Source organism: Strigops habroptila, chromosome 2 (assembly GCF_004027225.2).
Source record: "Strigops habroptila isolate Jane chromosome 2, bStrHab1.2.pri, whole genome shotgun sequence".
NCBI lineage: Eukaryota > Metazoa > Chordata > Aves > Psittaciformes > Psittacidae > Strigops > Strigops habroptila.
In genome coordinates, this window is record NC_044278.2 from 24420587 (window position 1) to 24441173 (window position 20587).

Below are 20587 nucleotides of genomic sequence, written 5' to 3' on the forward strand. Positions count from 1 at the left end.
TCGGTCAGAAAAAAAAAAAAGAAACCAAAACACAACACAACACAACACACCAGACAAAATGAAATGTGTGGGCTTTTTTAATGTCTGTAGGTCTTGGTTTTTTCAGGAGATAGTCTATTGAGTTTCAAATCTTTTGACCAAATTATTCCTGGACTTCATTCAGTATTTATAAGATATTAACGTAAAATATTTTCTACAATGGAAATATTTCCAAAAACATGGGGTAGGAAAAAAAAAAAAAAACCAACAGAAAATTAACATAAGAGATGCTTTTTTGAATCTGTTTGTGTTTTGAATTTTAATGGTCAAGTATGCTTTCTCTCTTGACATTAGAGATTTTTCTTTGGGTGGCAGAAAGCAGAAGCTTTATGAAATAACATGCCAAATATAATTCAGTATTGAATACATTACTTGTAAATGTATTTCATGCAGTAATATCAAGACACATCAGGGATGCTTTATCAACATATGCTTATGCTTTTTTATTGTATATTCTATGGAAGGAGACAGTAATTTTCAAAGTCTTATGGTAGCTTAATCAGGCTGTGTATGGAAAGCAGTTAAATATTTATTTAAATATGCGTTTTTACAACTTTCCATTATAATGCAAAATGAAAGGATGAAAAACATTAAAACCTAAGAAATGTTCAAATGTTCACTCTTTGTACAAGAAAAGGAAATCCACTGATTGGTGGACAAGTGGCATTTAGCTACCTATCTGAAAAATAAGCATAACAAACAAAAATAATCAAAGGCATTCTTTTTTAAGAAAATACATACTAAGCAAGTGTGTACAGTATCTTAATCTTATGCAAACTGAAGACCACTACATTTATGATTTTAGTTTTAGCTATGAAGATGTTTTCAAACTTTAAGTACTACTGCTAGTATTTGCTTTCAACATAAATTTTCACTTTCTCTCTGATTCTTGACAATTTGGATATCAAATCTGAAAGAAGTACTACTTTGTAATTTCACATTCAAATCTCAGCAGGTTCAGATCAGTTTTTTTATCTAAGTGCATTAAATTTAATGGGCTTCATGAAATCATAAAATAATTCTGAAAGAAAGGGCCCATCTGCTCCAGACCCCCCAGGTCACAGCAGGGCCAACTTCAAAGCTTTGTTAGGGCTTTGTCCGGAGTTTTGAATCTCTCTATGCATGGAAATTTTGTATTAAGTGGTTTGTTTGTGAAATGAGGGGATTTTTAAAGAAGGTCCTGTCTACTATTTTTTCACATGCATGTAACTCTTCTTTTTTAGGCACATTATAGTAATTATTTTCTGTTACCAAGATACGTTTTTAAACTGCCTTGCTGTATTATGCCTGGTACTGATACTCTTTTTACTACACATGTCCTTAAAGGAAATTATGTACATGCCAGTGTTGATGGTGTAATTAAAACTTGAAGTTGTCTATCTCTGTGTCATACTTTTTACTTTTGAATTAGCTGTATCAGTGACAAAGTGTGCATGAATGTAGGCGAATCTTATTGTAATGCTTCTAATCAAAAATATTTAGTAAATTTAAAATCAGGTCATTACATTTTCTTTTTGTGTTTGTAAAAATTATGTTCCAAGCAATGAAAGGGTGATGTTTTTTGTGTGTGTGTATGTCTGTGCAGTTCAGGTTTTGGGTTAAAACTGCTGAACTTCATTTTCTGTCTTTAAGCAAGACTTTTCAATAGACATCACAGAAACGGACATTCTTTCAGAAGAGTTCAGAAGCTTAGAGTGCATCATTTTCCACCAAGATTTCAAAAACATCATTATGCAAAAAGATATTCTTTCTTATGGTGAAATATAGCAATTACTGTATCTTGTTATTTTCATGGGGAGGAAATCTAGTAGATACATGAGTTAGAATTCACATGTACTACATCTTAGGTTGTAGGTTTTGTAGTTCGTGCTTCTTTCGTACTGAAGCATGATAGTATGTATCCCATTGATTACTAAAACACTTACCCAGTGTAACAATACTTCACCATTAAACTGGGAATTTTCACATGGATTCCTGAGAGATATGAACCCCGTGTAATTTATACCTGAAGTCTCAGAGATTTTTGTACATGTTAAATGATGCCATAAGTCATTCAGAACACATTTCTGGGTTGTGAATTCAGCATCAGCATCTGGTTCTCCATTTAGCAGCCTGGTAGGCAGGCAGTTTAAGACCAGTGAAAACATGGATTAAAAAAACCTGTAAACCCAAACCCTCATAAGTTGTTGTAACTTTATACCAAATTTGTATGTCAGCATTTGATGCACAATATGGAGAATATTAAAATGTCACATTATCAAACTGACCAAATCAGTGGTTTAATCTAAGAAATTGTCTATTGTCAATAGACAATAATTGATAATATTGTTAAAAAGAAAAAAAAAAGATGATTCCTGATATCAGTTAATATGCTTACGATACTATTGCCAAGCCTAAACTCATGGGATTTGTTTTTCAAAAGAAAATGGATATTTAGCTTGATTCAAAAATAGTTTTCTCAGCTTAAACCAGCTTTGAAATTACAAGAATGTGAGAGTTGCATATATATGCAGGAGTTACGAAGCTATAGTGATGTAAGATGCAGTGCAAATAACATGAATGAAAAGTCCTTAATTGTAATAAATCTAAATTCTTCGGATAAAATGGCATAATCCAGTTTGCAAGATGTCATACATTAAAAAAAAAAAAAAAAAAAGGAATGGATGCAATTTACAACCAATATAGATTACTATTAAATGGCAAGAAAAAGACCACTTTTTATCCAAATAAATTTGTGTGTATACCTGCATGTAAGAAAGTTATTCAGCCCTCTAATTCTGTCTCTATACTATGCTTGGCCTCCATCCAGCTTAATCTTTGCTGTAAAAGTCTCATGTGGATGGAAAGGTTTGACTATAAATAAATGCCTTGAACTAAATTACATGGATGAATTAGAGAACCTAGAAAGTGAGAAGTGTAAAGGGAAAGCTAAGTTTAAATATTTCAGGGTTTTATGCAGGCCTAAAACATCAGGAGAATGAAGTGTACTTTTCACGGTCAAAGGTGAAAAAAATGTCATGAGTAGTGAAGAAAACCCAGACAATTTACTTCACAGCATGAGTTCGTATCTAAAAGCAACTGAGCGTTACGCAGATATAGCCACTGCCGATATACAAGGTTACTCTTCTTTTCAATAGCTTGTAATTCTATGTTTGCAATTGCATTTAGTCAAACAGTCAAAGCTCACTGCAACATGTGATTTATGTTCGTGTGGAGTTTTTTTTAAAGATACAGATTTGAAAAGCTGTAAGAACAGATGCAAGATACTTCAATTGCGAGAAATATGTAATAAATATTTTAATAAGCAATTAAATGGAGAATCAGTTATTCCAGATATGTTTCTCCTCATGTTCCTCTGTTCTGGTAAGTCCTGTCTAGTCCCTAATTAGACCTTTTCAGGCTTTTTATGATGGCACGCTCTCAAGTAAATTTGCAGCTAACATGCTGATCTGGCTTGTAAAGGTAGATCTCATCAAGTAAAGAATGATGCAGTGCAATATTGGATATGAATAACTAATAAATTAGAGTCATGGTGAAGCTGCAAATTTTGCCTTTCAATTCTGCATTGTATTCATCTGCATTTATTTTACATTGCCAATCTGCTTATAAAAAGGTAAAGTGCATTTATGTTTATGTGCATTTATATGTGTATATAAACTTCTGCTGCAATTCGTAATAGAAATCAGAAAAGTATTGCTGGAGAAGAGAGTATTCTCCAAGTATATTCAAGGTCATTGAATGACAGAGTAGTTACGGATGGAGTTTTCCTTCTGCCACTTACAACGAGGAATAGCACAGCCCTATTTGTATTACATTTCACTATATCATTAAACGAATTTCCTTTCATCGCTTTTTTCTCTCTACTCTTTTCTTTCTCCATTAGCAAGAAACAAAGTGTAGTATGCAAGAATAGGATGGGGAAGAAAAAATTACTAATTAAAATTAACTTTGCATATAAGAAGGAAAAGAACAGTTGTTGAAATAATCATTCATGTCAGCCTTGAGGTCTTTGCTTTTTCACGATAGTGAATGTCATAAAAGACACATTTGGGATCATGCTCTAGTCCCTTTGCTTGTCACTATGAGGATGGCCTCTTTGATGAGAGCAGTCACCAGGAGTTGGTTTATTCTTTCCTCAAGTGGTGGTGGTTAGGTTTTTGCCAGCTCCTGCATTTCGTAACAGAGCAAATAGAGTCTCTTTTTCTCACACTTTGAGTGCTCCAGAGCTGAAAATTGCATGGGTTAGAGGAGCAGAAGACAAAACTCATGTGTCATAACCTGCTTCCTAGGTAGCTCCAAGACTGCAGCAACATACCTTGGTCATGGGACAATTAGTGTTAATGAGAGCTTCCAGTTTAAAAAATCTGTTCAGTGATAATATACCATTCAAGAGTATAGGAGACTACTTTTGTTGGCGTTCAGACTAGGTGGCTTGTTTGGAGCATAAAATCGAGCAAGCAAAATAAGTAGTTTAGAAAAGAGAAAATAATGCATTTAATTTCTAATAATGAATTCAGTGGTATGTTACAGTACATAATTCTCTGTACACAGGTAAAACTGAGAAAAAGACATGTAGATACAAATATATTCTGTTTATTACTATTAGTCCACAGAATTATAATAAAATACAAAGTGTTGAAATTTTAAATAGCAGTCTCAACTGAGATGCAAGCCTTGCTAACAGATATTAATTTGCCTATTAAAATATCTCTGCTTCTCTGAGCACAGTATTAGAAATTTTCATTCCTTTATGCTCCGCAGATATGCATGTGGTTTAGCATTAAGAATTCCCAAATTCTTGGCAAGTGTCTTGGAGCTTTGTAAGAGTACTGATAAATTTGTAGTAATGACAAAAGAGTAATTAATTTTCTTAGATACTTTGGGTCTGTCTGGTTGAGAAAGGCCATCACTTAGTTGTATCTGTAACACAGTGCAGTTTTGTAATACCGTAAGAAAGCTAAAGAATTGCATGATACGTAAGAAAACTAGTACATAACGTGAAACATCTTAAATCTGTTGCAAACTCTTAAAGTAACAAAAACGTTGTTGTAGCTCTTCAGAACTTGGCTGACAATAGGAAGAAGGTGCAGTTGTTAAAAGTAAACTGCTGTCATTATTTTCTTGGACTTCAAAGGCATTTTCTTTGAAGTTTTCTCTTGCCCTTTTTTTTTTGTATGTGTGTAATAAAAAGAGAAGATATTTGGACCAGTAATCAGTTACTGGTTTAGGATAACAGAAGTTGTTTAATTTATCATCAGATAAATATCAACACACACACAATCTTATGCACAAAAAAGATTGAAAAAAGTATTTCTTAAGAGCTCGTTCTAAAGTAATTATTTAATAAATAAAATGAAGGTCTACTGTGTACTTGGAGGACACCTGACATTTGAAAGGTTAGGTTATTCCAAGAGCATTTGGTTTTGAAATGTCTTTAAACTGTGTGGTTTGAAAGCTCATTATGTATTTCCATTTTAGCCTGTCAAACTGTGTAAAGAATTGTATATTTATAAATTCTCATTTTATACTATTAGAAGGTTTCCGTATGGAAAAGAACACTAGTAAGTTGGAATTAATAGTGATACCTCACATATTCTAGGAATTTTGGCAATTTTTAATTATGGAAGGTCGCTTTTGTTAAAAGTGCACTAAAAAGATTAGCATTAAAAATAACACCATTTTTAAGAAGAATCTCTTCTCCTGACCTACCCCACCTTGCACACATCAGACTAAGGATGTGAAAGTATCTTCAGACCCTTTCCAAGAAAAGAAAGATCAAATATAAGAACAGGAAGAATATAGCTTGGTTACAGTAGACATAACTAAATAACAGAAACGGATTTACTATACAGGAAGCTGAAATTGCAAAGGATAGAAAGCAAGGAGAAAACTTCCTGGGATTTATTGTACTGGGGTACTGTAAGACAGGAGAATGGGCTTTATACATTCATGTCCTTTGGGTTAGGGTATGACATACTATTATCAAAGTCATCTTCAGTGAACTAGAGAAAATAGCAGATAAGAAAACTTCAGTTAACAAAAAACTGAACTACAGATATCTGAAGGAATTACTTCAAATTTGCAAAAAATATTTTTATAGTAATCCAAAAGTAGTTTGCCACACACTGAAGGCAATGGAGAAGTACAAAGCATCTTAGCTATAAGATAAAACAAAGTTAGCATGGTTTTGTTTAAGTTAGAATATGTGCTTGAAAGATAAATTCCATTTTAATGGTGATAGAACCAAAATCTACCACAGTTAGATCCTAGCTGCACAGAATTGTTATAGGAGAAGAGGCTAATCAGTACAGATGGCAGAATTGGTTCATTAAATATTCTATGTTATTGTCAAATTGATATAAGATCTGATAATATGAAAGAGATCTGATAATATGAGCTCTTTTATCAATGGGATTACAAATATCTTTTGTTAACCTTTAGTGTAAAAATATTACATACAATTAATAATTCTTAATTTTTCTTAACACTAGTATGTGTAAATGAATTACTTGATATGTAGTTCATGCAAGTATGTATGTTTCTATTTTAAACAAAGTTATGGGAACAGTATATTGATCAGTGATCCATCTCAGTAAATTGCTTTTGTTCCTGGAATATTTCTCCTAGGATTTTGTTTTTGTTAATACTGTGTGCTATTCTGTGATTTAGATTAAATAAGGGTCTTTTTTAAACAAATAAACTAGAAAATGAACTTCTAAAGAAAACCTATTCATTGTTACGTCATAGGTATCTTAAATGACAAAACCCGTATTCTGGATTCATGCTGGTTCAACGTATTATAAACTCTGTTGTCAAGCCAAAAATTTGTTCTTTTCTGGGGGCTTTGGATTACAGTTTTGCTTGCTTTATTTTCATTAATTTAGAGCACTTCACATTTTGTAACTATGATTGTTCTATCAATTATTTAATCTTTTCTTACTTGCTTTATTTAAATAAAAATGCTACTTCTGATTCAGTTTATATACTGACATCCCAGAATCCTACCCAATAAAAATAAAAATTAAATATATGGAGAAAAGGAGCCTACAGGGAAATTGTAATTTGAGGGCTGTACATGAAATATTAAAGTAATTTTTGCCAAGTGCATTTTTTCTATGAACTACTGAAAAGTATTTTCTATGGAAATCGTTCATGTTAGTGAACATTATATTAATTATATCTGATCTACCACACTATATATCTTTATTCACAGGTAATTGTTTATATTCGCAGTTAATTAGGCAACTACAAATTTTATTCCAAAATAATGCAACAATTACATTGTAGTGGAAAGAATGATGGAAATTCCAGATAAAGCCATTCTCTCTAATTTTTAAAATGGTTACTTTTTTTTCTATGTATACATTTTAGGGAATTACTTAAGGCTTGATATTGTCTCCATATATATTTATGGAAGTTATGCCCATGATTTCACTGGCAGTAGGATTCTCTATCATGTTTTTTTCATATAATGTGAAACTTGAAATATTTTCATTATTAAAGTTCACATATTTATGTTAGTTGAATTCCGACATTTATAGCCAGATGCTTGAATCAGTATTTATGAAATTGATCATTATTTGGGCAAGGCAGACAGATGGAACTGAGACAGTGTGGCTGTTTCTGCATGTGAATAAACATTTTGCCTATTGTGTAGTAAAATCCTCTTCCCTCTACCCCCACCCCCACCCACTTTTGAAGCACACAGAAGCTAGAAAAAGAGATTTTATACTCTTCCTCCTACTGTGCAAACCTACAGAGTAAACAAAACAGTGTTGCTCATCCCAGGCAGACAGAGGTTTTGGGAGAAGTTTCTCAGATTGTATGACATCTACAGAAGTCTGAGACATCTATACAGAACCTTAATGCAGTAATGCCGTAAGTTCCTCGCTGCTCTTTTCCCATCTTACTATGTCTTTTTCTTCTGTCCTTAAAAAAACATGAGTTATCATCACAAAGAGAAAGCTGTTTAAGCTTCATAAAAATGCTATTCATTTTTTCCTCTGAAAGAGATTCCAGTATTTCAGTGGACTGAGTTTTTTCCTGTGGGTAGTAAAATAATGAGTGAAAGGTGCAGCAAAATGCTGCTAAATCAAAGCACTCCACTTACTAACCTGCACTGTATTTAGTCTGCGTTCAGTCTGCATGATAATAGAGATTCAGACTAGAGGGAAAGAAATAGAAAGAAAAAAATCCTAAAATTTGTAATGCATCTTTGACAGAAATTTCACACTGCTGCCAACTGTCTTATATGAGTAAAGATGATATTTCAGCAATGATATGTCTCAGCTACTTTGTTTCAAAATAAATTTATATCTTCCTTTAGTTAGATGTGGCATCCTCAAGGGATTGAGTTTCGAACTGAAGTAACATTGTTCTATACAACAGATAGATCTCCAATGGGAAGAATGTATTGATGCGATATTTCTGTTAATTAACCTCATATAAGTTCTACTCTGGGATTAGCGTAATGTAACTGCTATTGGTTCCCCTAACCTTCCTTGCTTTGGTGGTGGTTTATGTAATATATCACAGTCCTTAGAAGAGTTCTGAGGTAGATTTCCTTTGGTGAAAAAACAATTTAATATTCTAGACATTTCCCAGCTCATTCTACTGCAATAAGGTAATATAAATGATCTATATCTGGACCAGAAACGCAGCTGGGGATTTCTGGTTTTGTTTTTACTCACTTGGATCTATGGTACAATTTATTTCACAGCAAATCTTATGTCAGATGTTGTTTTCCTACAGTTCATCTTGACAGCAGTTAAAATTCTGCAATAATAAAATCAACTTTTCTAGCTGAAATGCTTACACTCTATTGGAAATAGTATGGAGTCCTGCATTTTTGTCTGATACATTTTTGCAGGCTTTTTTTTTTTTTTTGGTACTGTATTTGTCTTTTAATGTTTTGGATTTGCTTGCAAATTAGAAGAATTTGTATAATAAAAAAATTATTTTTACTGTTGCTTAAATTTTAGGATTCTTGCCACAGAATAGCTTAAACTGAATTTTGCTGTTCAGTAAGGTTTAGTTCTTTTTGGTTGTTGTGGGTTTTTTTTAAATTCTGGTCTAGAAAATAAAATAAATCCCCCACAATATTCCTTGCATACCCTGTTAAAAAGTATTTATAATTTTGTTTCAACTCTCTATACAGTACATGAAACCAAAACCAGTATAACTCGTAACTTCTTGTGTCATGATCTTTTCCAAGGGTACCGTGTGACTTGAAGCCTGCCTATACTCTAATAAATGGAAAACACTAAGGTCTGAGCTGTTGTGCATCATGTTAATTGAGCCCAACAATACCTGCAAAGTTCACAAGAGTGTCTTCTGGTTTTGCCTCTTTGCAGTCTACTCCTCAATGTAATGAGTCAGTGTGCGAATAATCCCAGCAAAATCAATTAGTCTACAAAACTGAATTCTTCAGATAATGTGCAGATACTGTGATTAGGAAGAAAATATAAAACCAGAAACAGGTAGATAGGACAGGTAGAAAAAAACTGAAAAATTTCAAATCTGAAAGAATAAAAGGAATTTTACTTTCAGTATATCTGGGATGATACATGCCAATGAATACACCAGTGGCATAATTTACACATGCAGTATGTGGTGGACCAATTTTTTCACATTCACATTCTGAAAGTCATATATTTCTTTTAGAATATTATTTGAAATTTTACAGCTGATTATGTCAGCGAGCATTGAAAACTGTAATCAAAATATCCATTTTAACTAGGACTGTGAGCTATGGACTCTTGCAAGAAGAGTTCTGTTTGCATATGGAAAGATGAATAAGCTGATTTTATACTTAAATGACAGATACATACCTTAAAGAAAAAGCAAAATCACTTGATTAAGTGTTTTCTTCCATTCTGAACATATTTCAAAAATGTAAAACACTTACTTAGCAAACAGTGAAAGTTTCATTACTCTTATGTGACTTTTAAGCCCTGCACTTTTGTTACATACTGTAGTTTCTTAATCTTAATTAATCTAAATATCTTTTACAACTGGAGTGTTTGAAGTATTCTGATCACGAATGGTTCTTTTCTTTGTTTTCCAGTACATAGTTGTGATTTTTTTTCCAATGTATAAAATATATTCACATAATACCATCACTGATACCAACTGGTTCCAATTTTTTGAGGACATATTTTCCTAACAGATTTAGTTTGGTTAATTCTATAAATGTATTTATAAGAGTTATTGTATCTACACACATAGTGCTGTTCAGGGGATTCTAAAATTGACACTGCATATAGATGTAATTTTAAATCCTGCATATAGATGTAATTTTAGTCATTTAGATAGGCCCCAGGAGTCACTTAAGTGTTTATAGAATCAGATCCTTAGGTTTTATGTAGTTAAAATATTTGTGTTTTATTAAGTGTAGACTCATAGTCATGCTTTTATATTGTTTAAATTTTAAAAACATTTACAGTAACACTAATTTTTAGTATGCCTTAAGGTTTATTTTTAGTGAAATTATTCAGCCTTGGAAAGTAATGATGGCTGAAAGGCAAGTCAAACACTGCTGCTGCTTGGTTTAGGTTTTAAGTTTCATCTCGCCATAACTGAATGTTATATATAATAATCCTCTACTCCAAATTTTGTTCTTATTCTCATGATGGTACTTTATTTTTTCATGACATGGTTATACTTTATTGTTTTATATTTTTAAATCTCATGGAAATATGATAAAGCTAAAATATGCTAAAAGACACAGTTCTACTGTTTTGTTTACAAGAAAGCAGTTATCGTGTTTCAATGGCAAATTCATGCAAAGTGTTCATAATAGAGTGTGAAATGTGAAAGTTACTGTTTTTCCAAAATTCGTTAAATCCCTTTAGCTCCACACTAAGGGGACCTCTGTCTGTCTGGTGCAGAAACTGAAGAAATAGAAATTCTAATAAATCTGGACTCAAAAGAATGACAGAGTACTGACAGAAATAATTGTACTTTCATTAAATATAACTTGAAAACCGAGCCTAAAGCAACTATTAAAATATTTCTCTATAATGAAAAAAATTGGGCTCCCTAAAGACTGCAGAAGAGACTATTGGCTCTTTCTCAAGACGTTACAATTCTGTATCCTCTTGTAAGATAATACAGGCTCTGCTTTTCTGGGCAAGACAAATACCAATGTGCTTTTCTGAAGTAAAGTCCATCCAATTTATGTCCATTCCTGAATGCGAATCTGACATCTGGAGAGCTCATCACAGAGCTGGCAAACAGCAAGCAGGCAATTGCTGTAGAGACAATAAAAGGAAGCTTTTTTGTAAAGGCAGGGTAATGGTCCAAGAACTCTGTGTGGATTGAAGTTTCCAAGTGCTTATTCAACATCAATATTAGTAATATACAGTACTATGGTAATATATAATACTGCATTCACATAAAGGATGCAACATCCTTTTTCTGGATTTTGTTTCTAGACTTGTTACTGTACATTACAGAAACAATATTCTTAGTCCTGTACAGTATTTGTTTTAGCAAGCTTTTCCCCCAGTTTTCTGCTTCTCATGGCCTCTCCAGGTAGAATCATTGGTTCAGGCTGTGTGAAAGATTGCTGCCAGGGATTCAGTCTTGATTTCTGAAAGCATGTCTGGAGTTCAAACACTTATTTGCTTATAGTTTAATATGCATTTCCATAGACCTCCTCTTCAATATGTACAAACAGGCCTAATTCACTTTCAGGTCCTTAGGAGATAACTCGGAACTCTTCCTTTGATCATCATAGCCATCTGTCATTTTAGGTCTTGAATGTATCGTTGAACTGGCAAAGCATAACACCAGGAATTCACTGCTAATGTACACGGAGCTGCATTTAAAAGTGTGGTCCGAGGATGGTTGATACTGCTCTGCATGAGGGAAAAATGGCAAGCTGTGAACTGTGTGAAGGTGGCTGGAATGTGCATCAGATGCCTACTGCCAGCTAGGAGAACAGAAATTTGATAATTTTTTGCCAGATTCATGCCTCCTGTGCTCACAATCTGAACGTAAAATATCAATCCTCATCAAGGTCCTTAATTGTTTCCTATGGCTTCTGTAACACTGACATTAAATTCCTTCAGATGCATAACTTCCTCAGTCACAATGATTTTACGCAGATGAAAAAAAAAAAGGTACTATTAGCTCTTAACAAGAAAGGTAAGTTTGGTACATCTGGACTGTGAGAAAATGGGACTCATTAAGTTGCAAGTGAAACAAATTATGAAATTGCCAGACATTTTTTTTTAATTTATTGCTTCATCAAATTTTGTTCCCATATTTTTTCTTCCCTTTCCTTTAGCCATGGTTGTTCTCAGCAATTTGGAACCAAATACAACATATGAAATCAAAGTAGCCGCTGTAAACGGAAAAGGGCAAGGAGAGTATAGCAAAATCGAGATCTTTCAGACTTTACCTGTCCGTGAGTAAAACTTGAGCTATTAAATCAAAATGTAAATAGAATATTTTATCTCCAGATCAGCTAATAATTTAAATTATGATTCACTGTGGATAATATGTTTTATATTTACATGCTACTTTCAAGTGCATAACATCAGTCTACATTGTTTCTCAGAAATCATGGTTTTGTCCTCTTACTCCCTCCCACCAAATAGTATGAATGAACTTAAATTGGAAAATTTATCCCATTATCTATAATTTTGAGACTTAGACAAACATATGGTTTATATTTAGGATCACAAACCATGAAACGTATTTAATTAAGGACTTTTTCTCATTTATAGTCATTTACACAATTACTACAAATATTTCTAAAGGAATTGTATCTCTCTGTGAATGTAAACTTAGATATTTTGAAGATAAGACATAAGTATAACAACACACTTTCATTTAGGATCTGATTAAACTTTATAATAGGCATTGCATATAGAAATGATTAGTCTGTGAATTTCGATGAGCTAAGTGGCTTAAACTGGCTATTAACTCTTCCATTGTACATTTAAGATTATATTTATCTTTACATTACAGAAAAAAATGGTTTTGCTTTTGGTAATCTTATTCTTTACATTTCTTGTTAATACAGACTGCTCTAAAAGTATCCAATTTTGCCTCAGCACATTTATTGAAGAGTTAATTTACCTTATATTGATATTATAGTCTTCCACATGGGACTAGAGCTCATGCTTAATATTAAGGGTGCTTTCCTTTAAGACAGTGTTACCCTCAAACTTCAGTGTGAGTAGCAGCTTGCCAGCCTAGCTGAATTGATGACTAAATCACTTCTGCAGTAAATTACATCTGAAAGTGTCAAAAGGTGGAAGGTCTTAAACAAATACTTCTTTCATACTTCACATAATTTTGTTTCTTTTTGTGCAATAATTAATCTACGTTAGAACATACTCTAGGCAAAATATTTAACACACTTATTAAGGTTGTTCTGCAGTGCTTGGAAGTACTATGTTGATTTTAAAGATTTTGATTAATAATATTGTCGACAAGTTCCCAGTTGTAATGTAAGACTTACCTGATTGCTGAATTATTATTATCTACTGGTTTTTTCCTTGTTTAGGGGAGCCAAGCCCCCCTTCAATACATGGACAACCAGAAAGTGGCAAGAGTTTTAAACTTAGCATAACTAAACAAGATGATGGAGGTGCCCCCATTTTGGAATATATTGTCAAATACAGGAGTGTAAGTATTTCAGTTAATCAAAATAGGTGGGTTTTGCTTAGTAATATCTGCTTTTAATGTAGTCAGGACTGTTGATATGATTTGAAATGTGACAAAATGGTTTACATACTAGAAAAAGAAGATACAGTATAGTATGTTTTCTTTTGTGACTAGGTTGCTAATGCAAGATTATAAAATAAAACATAAAAAAGAAACAAAAGCACCGTGTTCTTCTTAGAGGTATAACTGAGAGTTCATTCTAACAAGAAAACTATATTCTCTGTTTTGTTACGTGGTAAATGAGGAACATTCATGTTCATCTCTCAGAAATGCATTAAATTAGCAGACATTAAAGTTACATAATTAAGGGTTGTTTGAGCAGCAAATTAATAACCTTTTATAAATGAATCTGTATTGATAGATAGCATCCTAGAGATAGAAAGCTATATTCTAGTGCTTCATATTAATTTGAAATTAATTATCTGTTCATGTTTCATATTTTCTGTCTTCCTAGATTCCAAGGTTCAGCTAAATAATTTCAAATTGTTAGGACTTTCATGAGTTTCAGTGTACATATCAGTTCTTTAACAGCCATTGTGCAGATTTTTTTGGCCTTCGATCAGCTAGAATCTGTTTGGTGTTCTCTCATTAAATCTGGCAAGTTTAGAAAACACGCTTTTCTAGCTAAAATATCCTTCCTTTCCTGATTTACTATGTTTAGAAATTACTGGGTTAAAGAAGTAACTATGGAGCTGGTAAAAGCAATGAATTTAATTCAAAAGTGTGCATTTTCTAATAACTTCTTTGTGTTCTTTTAGGAAGATTATACTTTTACCTGACTAGACCCAGTAAAAGGACCAGAGTGCAATAGCAGATGTACATATCCATTTCAAGAGTCTAAAACATATTGGGAATGTAACATCAGATATTTAGACCTGTTAAATAAAAGGTAGTGAGGACTGTATTTAACAAAAATAAGCAATCTTTGAGAAATTAAATGCAGAACATGTTTCAGTGTTCCCAAGAAGGAAAAGCCATTTCCTAATATTCAATAGTTTTTTTCACATTTCCTGCTTTTTCCTATAATGTAACTCTTTGATGATAGTTCTGGCATTGTCCAGGTGCTAAACCTGGCATATAGTATGATTTTCGTAAGGTAACCAAAGAAGATTGCTAACTCCAAATCAATTTAGAAAAATTCAGTAGAGTTTTTAAGAGTAGCCTGGGGACATAAACAGCAGTTATTCTGATACCACTGATCCCTAAATCTTAATTGACCTTCTTAAATGACTTTCAGTTCAGTGAGTGCAGCTGGCATAAAAGTAATTGTAAAGAAGAGAGTATAATATGCAATACAAGATACAGTGCAGTTTCATGGGATTGAGCTTCCTATTTAAGTAACAGTGCCTCTAAGTATTTATAATTGAGAAGAAAATAAATTGTTTGGACATAATATATGCATGCAGTACATGGAATTTAATCTGTGTCTGTGATTTAAGTAAGCTAAATGATTTTGGATATATCCTGAATATTTTTTGAAACCTGATTTTCATCTAGTGTTTTGACTAAGGTACAATATTATAGTCTGAAACATCACTCTTCGCATGTATTGTTGAAAGATAAATGTGCAGTTTAAGCAGTAACGGGAAACTTAACAGGTTACTGAAGAAGATAGCTTTTACTTGGACCTCAAATCTATATCTACTTAAGCTTCCAATTGAAAAAGCGATTTGACTAAATTAAAGACCATCCTACAACAAAAGAGCATGATGGTTTGGGGGTTTTTTTTGTGGTTTAATCAGAATGAATGGATGCTATTTAAAGTTCTTAATTATCTGTTGACTGCTTCTCTTCTATCTTCCCCATTGGTTGTATTTAATTAGCTTTCCTATAACTCTTGCCAGCCTCATTACTAGCACCTGGACCGATGTATTTGCTTGCCTATTTAAAGAGCGCATTAGAAAACAAGCTATACATCAGTGTCTTTTTCTTCTTTGTTTTTCATAACAGCTTATATCTTACTAATAGTCAGTTCCCTTATATTTAATTTCCATACAGAGTTTGTTGTTGTTTGTTGTTTGTTTTTTTTTTTAACTGGGAGAAGGACAGCCTTTAAGATATAGCAATTTTATAGCCTGGTTTAGGGCAATTGGTAAGTTTTGTTTTTCTGGAAATCATGTGTTTCATTCTGTCAAATACTGCTTTCCTAACATTACTTCATTCATATTATGAGCAGGAGTTATTATAGTCAATTAATTAGAAGCTTCACTTCCAGAGAAGTAGGTACTATGCAATTTTTATGAGCAGCAGCCTCAAACTGATTCATAGTCTTGCACAAAGATAGTGAAGACCGTCTTACAAAGCTTCCCTGGTGAAGCCTGAAGCTGATGGCATACAATGACTTCAAAGTTACCTTAAGATGGAATAAGAGGAGAGAGAGAAAGATGAGGGAAAACTGTTCCCCAGTAACCAGCTGGGAAAAGCAGTGATGTGGATTCCCTAGACAAGCATCCCGTCCAATGCAGGAGGTGACCACCCAACCACATTTCTCATAGTAACTGTAATTTTAATGGGGACCAGGAGACCAACTCAAGCTACCCTTTGGTTGTTCCTGCTTCTAGTGCTATTAAATTTGGTTGGGCACACATGATGAGGTGCTGGTGTTGCACAGTGGATGTTAAACTGTATTCATATAAATAACTGGGGAAATGTGTACTGATTTTTTAAATGGTTATTACCTGCTATGTTGCTTACCAAGTGCTATAGTAATAAACTAAAAGCTAGAGGGGAGGTTTGAAGAGATTGTACAGCCTTAAAGGGAAGGTGAGGGAGGGCTAGGAGGAAGGAGCACTTGGGATACAAGGGAGAGACTGCCAGAGGAGCTCAGGACAGGTGGGTCATGAGGCACAGACGTGCAAGAGAAAGGCAGGCTACAAAGCAGCCTTTGGAAGGTATTAGCACAGATTAAGCTTAGCACCAGAACCAACATGCAAGCAACCTGTGATCACCATGCAGGACTAATCATTTACACATGACTCATATAGTCACAAGCAAAAGTTTCTGCTTACTGCTCAAATGCATTTTGACTGTGATGGATATTCTGTAGCTGCATGTGTTGCAATTGTGAATTTGTGCTTGGCGTATAATGTTGGTCACTGTTCCTTGCAAATACTTATCACTCTATTATCTTGAACAGATTTGTTCCCAGCCTTCAGTAATGATTTTGGTACCATATCCTGAATTACTTCATAACGCTTAAGAAGCAAGTATTGAAATAGGCTTCTTAGTGATTGGAGAGGGGAATTCTGTTTCTATACTTTAAATGTTTGGAGGAAATATCAGAGGAGCAATTAGTTTTTGCAGGCCTACAAGTTGTTCACCATGTCAACCTGTGACATTACCATTAATGCTCTGAATTTTGGCAGTGACAAGTGTTTGATTGACAGGTTATGTGCTTCACTCTTGTTTGACTATGCTGATGGAGGACTGTGTTCATTTTGTGCCTTTATGAGAGGTCCCAGAACAAGCTTCATTAAATATGAATCATTTCAAAAGAGAATTTCTCATTTACTCTCACTCTGAGATACCTACTATAAAACTTTTTTTTTTTTTTTTTTTTGCATCTCTAAGTTTCACTTTACCTTGGACTTTACCTTGCCAGATCATTGGATTTTCTGTGCATTTTAGCTCTATGTCCATTGTCAGCCATTTTGTGCTTTTTGTCCTATATTCCACAGACCTACAAAGCATCATCATGATGTAATGAATTCTTGTGAAGTCACTGCTTTAAACTATCAGGTTGTCTTCTGTGAGGATTTCTTGATATTTTTTCCTGCCAGCTTTATCTTTTTTTTTTTCGTACTGCTTCACCAAGTAGGCACTTTCACGTTGCTGCAAACATTCCAGAAAAGATGTTTTACTCTATTTTAATCATTCCCAGGACTATCATGTCAGTACCAGTGCCACTGCAAAAGCAGCAAGAAAGAGTTTAAGAAAAGGTGAAGTCAGTATGGAGAGACCATCACACTCAGTGCTGATAGTGAATAAGTTATTTCAGCAATGCACTGAGTTTAGTCTGGGGAGTTTAGTCTGTCACTCTATTTTCTGAAGACTTGGAACAAACAGGTACAAGGAGCATGATTGGGCTCTTAACTGTTTAATTTAGATGCAATTTTCTTTGACGCTTCTATCAGTCAAGAGCAAGGTGCTTTAGCAAGGACCCTAAATATAAGCTGCAGAGAAGCATAGTAGTCTGTAGCAAAAAGTTATGCTCCCTGTATTTGAAGGGGGTTTTTTGCTGGAAAGTTTTTATCCACTGACTGGTCTGTGTTGCTGTATGGGTTGGATGTATGGCTCTCAGCCATAATTTTTGCCACTTTATTGTACCTCGCTGTTTGGTAGGAATGGGTCTGCATAGATTTTTACTGACTGTTATTGATACTCCTTTGAACAAGATGGCTTTTGTGTTTGACAGTGATTCTCATTTGTATAAAGAATAATTAAATATATTACGCACTGAAAGGAGAAATTGCAAAGGTAAGTACTCCAAATTTACGAAATGCCAGAATTAAGATTACAACTGAAGTCCTCATTTGTTTCCTTTGTACAGTTAATTATCTGAATTGAAACCTTTTTTTTTCTCTAGAACACCATCTTAATTATTTACATGTATCTCACCAGTGTAGAGATAGGACTGCATACTTTCGTGGTTGCGTTTATGCTGTCACATACAACCTAGTTTGCAAAATATTACTATAGTACCACATACTACTACAGTTAATGTATATTTTCATTATATAACTAATGTATGATATAAGCACATCTTGCATTCATAACCAGTTCAAGTTTGGATTAAATGGCAAGTTTCTCTTGAAGAACATTGATCAAAATGTAATCAAAACATCTATATAAAGTAAACCTTTTAGAGAATTTACTCTTAGCAGCATTTGTAAATAATTACCCTGCTGTTCCCTAAGATAAACATCAGTATTTCAGCAATGTATAAATCAAAGCCAAAAGGTTTAAAGGGATTGCCTACAAAATCCCTAAATCCACATTATGGAAACATGATCGGGAGTGGTCAAAATTACCAAAAGCCTGAGTACTCAGAACTCCAAAATTAGATTATTTGAATGTTCATAACCTCTGTAAATGAAACTCCATAATTTTTGTGCATCATGTAGACACGTAGTTTATACCTGTTATACAAATAATACAAGAGGTTTTGACAATTTAAACTAATATTTGCATTTTTACAGAAAGATAAGGAAGACCAGTGGCTAGAGAAAAAAGTGCAGGGTAGTAGAGACCACATCATCTTAGAGCATCTTCAGTGGACCATGGGTTACGAAGTACAAATTACAGCTGCCAACAGACTGGGTTATTCTGAACCAACATTGTATGAATTCAGTATGCCACCAAAGCCCAACATTATTACAGGTAAGTTAATTTTGGAGTGTTTTCTCTCTATGAATTGTTTGCTACTCGTAGTACATGAATATATGTAGTTGAACATAAGGTAACTGAAGTCTTCTTTAACTGACAAAGCCTGAGACACCGTACTCTGTTATCAGCAAAGACTTGGTTCAAAACCCTTGAATGAGACCCTGTTTCTTACTTTTGTCTTAGTAATAAAGTCATTTGAAAGTACAGAACACTGAATCTACAACCCAGTTGATGGCCGGTAACAAAGAATACAGTATTTAAGGTACACCTGCTGTACATTTTCATTGTCTATTTGCAATAGACAAATTACAATATGTCTGTTGTAAGCAACTTAGTTGCTAGAATGCTTGATTTCAGTCCTATCTTTACATGTGCTTCAAGATATATATGTGTATAGATATTCGCATATAATAAAGGTAGTTGTTTTAGGGTCTGATAAGCTTAAGATTTCAAATAGTCTTGTTTGGATACCGTCTTACTGATTCACCCTAACACGGTGAGCATACAGCCTTCTGTTAGGCCCATTCAGAAACTTTGAAATCTGCAGAAATGTTGTTCATATTTTTAAGTGTGTAAATAGGAACATTTTGAAATATTTTAAGGAAAACTGCACAGTACTTAAGGGTGAGTGTGCTTCAGTAACTAATTTATCAGGTTTTAATCCTACCTAACATAAAATTATATTTTGGTGCAACAATGCAAAATTATTTCATTCAGAATAAATCTAAAATATGATGGAAATTTCTCTTATATTACAGGTTGTTTTAATTTTTATAAAGCATATATTATGAGGAAGATATTTCAAATTTTTTATCTAAATTATGGGCTGATATTTTTAATAATAAATTCCAAATTAGATCAGTGTCATCGTTACCATTTTAGAAGCAGGTACTAAGTCATATAACATAGTACTTTCTGTATGCTGTATATTAAACTGTTACAGTATTAGAATCAAATTAAGATCATGCCAAGTAAGTATAATGGCCCATATATTAAAATGTCAACCATATCACTACCTGTGTTTACATTTTAACATCTGACAAGCATTGATCTTAGTAAAGTGGTAATGAGTTTGAGTAAAATACTACTTTGTCATCAGAAAAGTTTGACATAACTAATTTTTTTTTCTGTCTATTGCAAGTTTTCTTAAAACATATTTTCAGGGAAGTTACCTGAAGAACTCTGCAACAATTCGTTGATACTGGAAACATTGTTACTTGCATTTATAGGAGGGAATAGGCATTTGTAGTTCATTAGTAGGTTCAGGTCCAGTTCTAGTACAGATATTTGGTTTAGGCACTTGAATTGCAGTAGTGAGAGGTGACTTGCATTTTGATTGAAATTCAGGGCCTCAGTAGGCCCTGTGTACTTTAGTTTTTAAACAGATTGGTTTATACACAGATTACACACAGTGTCTTGTGATTGCCATCATTCAGAAAAAGAAAACGGAAAAAAAAACGCAGGAAAGCTTGTTGTCCCAAGG

At 33.5% G+C, this 20587-nt stretch overlaps 1 protein-coding gene across 4 annotated transcripts in view; it reads left to right on the forward strand.

Annotated features, from left to right (window-relative positions):
- Positions 1-20587, forward strand: part of NCAM2 (neural cell adhesion molecule 2) — a 283578-nt gene that overhangs the window by 224175 nt on the left and 38816 nt on the right. For 2 of the 4 annotated variants that reach the window (XR_003990100.1, XM_030476674.1), the window contains exons 13-16: positions 12332-12451; positions 13559-13680; positions 18918-19098; positions 19288-19366. Coding sequence is in view for 3 of the 4 variants with exons in the window: in XM_030476674.1 (XP_030332534.1) it covers positions 12332-12451; positions 13559-13680; positions 18918-19098; positions 19288-19319 (455 nt within the window). In the remaining variant the exon portion in view is untranslated. The remainder of the gene's footprint in view (positions 1-12331; positions 12452-13558; positions 13681-18917; positions 19099-19287; positions 19367-20587) is intronic. The other 2 variants (XM_030476672.1, XM_030476673.1) reach the window with 1 other exon arrangement.